The sequence below is a fragment of the Lactuca saligna genome, chromosome 4 (genome assembly GCF_052625555.1).
Source record: "Lactuca saligna cultivar CGN05327 chromosome 4, ASM5262555v1, whole genome shotgun sequence".
NCBI classification, from domain to species: domain Eukaryota; kingdom Viridiplantae; phylum Streptophyta; class Magnoliopsida; order Asterales; family Asteraceae; genus Lactuca; species Lactuca saligna.
The window spans coordinates 103,722,106-103,724,243 of NC_136420.1; the positions used below are offsets into that span (position 1 = coordinate 103,722,106).

At 37.6% G+C, this 2,138-nt stretch overlaps 1 protein-coding gene across 1 annotated transcript; it reads right to left on the reverse strand.

Moving 5' to 3' along the window:
* Positions 1-204: 204 nt before the first annotated feature.
* Positions 205-1,779, reverse strand: LOC145039996 (uncharacterized). The gene has a single exon (XM_078987989.1). It carries the CDS (start codon positions 1,777-1,779, stop codon positions 205-207), a length of 1,575 nt encoding a protein of 524 aa, XP_078844115.1.
* Between the last annotated feature and the right edge of the window lie 359 nt (positions 1,780-2,138).

A 2,138-nucleotide genomic window follows, 5' to 3' on the forward strand; every position in this document is an offset into this window, starting at 1 on the left:
ACCCGTCTTGGTAGATCCTACCCTTTTCCTTGCTAGTAAATACCGAACTTGACTGTGGTAGGCACAATCACTTAATAAGGAATTTTATGAAATTAACTATAAACATAATATGTTTAAGAATCTTTGTAACACATAATATAAAATGAAAACTAAAACATGAGATAGTAAAACAAGTAACTCAACAAGAGAAGAGCAGGTTCTATTTTAACGCCAATTTAGTTTGAAAACACTGTGACGAGATGACCCATCTAAAGAGGTTCTCAAGCCATCTGGAAGGCTTTTCTCTTTTTCAGATTTTACTTCAAAACCTTTCAAGTAATAAGGCCAATTCAAATACTCCTCGACCTTTCCAGTGTTCTTCTTCTCCATGACCTCTCTCACCATCAGCTTGCAAAAGTGATTGTGGTGTTGGAACATCTTGTCTGGCTTTGCAATTATTTTCTTAGGATGACAAATCGTAAAAAATGCATCAAAAAATGGAGAACTCTCCCACAGACCTTCATCCCCAATCGTTTTAAACGATAGCCGCTTCACGTCCAAAGCCGGAAACTTTGCCATTTTTCTTAGATTGATGATGTCGACCTCAAATGGTGGTAGTATGACAATATTGGTCATAGTTATCCCAATTTCACGCTCAATTGATAACTCGAGTGCGTTCCTCATCTTGAGAAAAAAAGAAGTATCAACCGGATTGCTTAGATACACTCCAAGCTTGATTTTCTTGAGTCCAGAGTTTGCAGAAGCTGGAAACTGGAGACTAGGCATTGTCTGACCTTCAAAACAAAAAGAATGTAATTTTGGTGCATTAACTTGTACCTTGATAAGCCTCAATGAGCATCCCAGTAATGACAATCTCTTCAAGGAAGCACATGTGAAATGGAAGCTTTCCAAACTCCATAATCTCATATAAAGTGTCAAACTCTCGAGCAAAGGGAATTTTAATTTGATCATGTCTAGAAATGCTTCGTCCATGAACACATCACCAAACGATAAATGCGTCACTTTTTCTAAGGAATCCATGTTAACTGAAAGAGGGTTTCCTACACACCAAACGAAGCTTAGATTCGGGACCTGATTGATTTCCAGAATACGGTTTCGTTCATATGAATCAATTTGTAAATTGTTAAGAAAACCAAGGTTTTTAATCTTGATGGTATCAAAGCCCTTGCAATGAAAAAGTTCTACATCCACAAGCAATTTACAAGTAGAGAATATCTCATGAATAACGTGTTCACTTACGTGAACATGCTTCAGGTGCAGTTGTCGTAGGGACAACGAGTTGATGACAGGATGGGTTGTCATTAAAAGGGAATGGATCTTTGAGAAAGAACCTGTAACTCTTAACTTAGTTAGGTTTTTGCCACAGAGTACATCATCTGGCAAACTAAAGGATGCACTTGTAACCATGATTAAGATGGAAAGCTGCTTCAGACAACTTTTGGTTGCAACAGACGTAATCCATTTTTCAGCAAGAGAAGACGAGTACTCCTGATTCTCGGTGTCGATCATAAGGTAAATTCTTTCGATTGGTATGATGTTATGGAGATAGTTTTTGAGAGTGTGGTCAATCACTTTTAAGTGGTCTGTTTCTTGTTCTTTCCTAAGAGACATTGTGGCTTGAAGAAACCTGAGGGTAGGGATGGTAGACCAAGCGTGTAGCCATGATTTGGACAAGACGCAGGTGCGGGCGGCTTCTTTTACCGGCAACAGCATTTGTATGCGGTGGAGCAACTCCGGGATATCTTCTAATGGTGGGCTGCCACTCATCCCTTCCGCCATCTCCTGGTACAGAAGAAACAAGAAAACCAGCAAAACCCTGTTAGTTTTATTTTTATAGGTTTACAATGAATGAATGCCAGATAATCGGGCTTTTGTTATAAAAAATACGAATATCTTTGATTCTGTTTCCATTTTCTAAGATTTTAAATGTGGTCTCTCTCTCAAAGGAAAAGTGAAGTAGAGCGTATGAGAAACTGAGAAAGGATTAGGATTGGAACAGTTGTGTTTTTAAGAATTAACCATTAGAAGGAGACGGATCAATTGGTTTTATTTTAATGCAACTACAAATGTTATTTTATACAAGCGCAATATTATAAAAAGAACAAACTTGTATTGATCCAACTTAAAATATTTAAATA

Excerpts from the sequence above, each read along its gene's own strand:
- LOC145039996 (XM_078987989.1), bottom strand. The coding sequence starts at position 1,779 with ATGGCGGAAGGGATGAGTGGCAGCCCACCATTAGAAGATATCCCGGAG.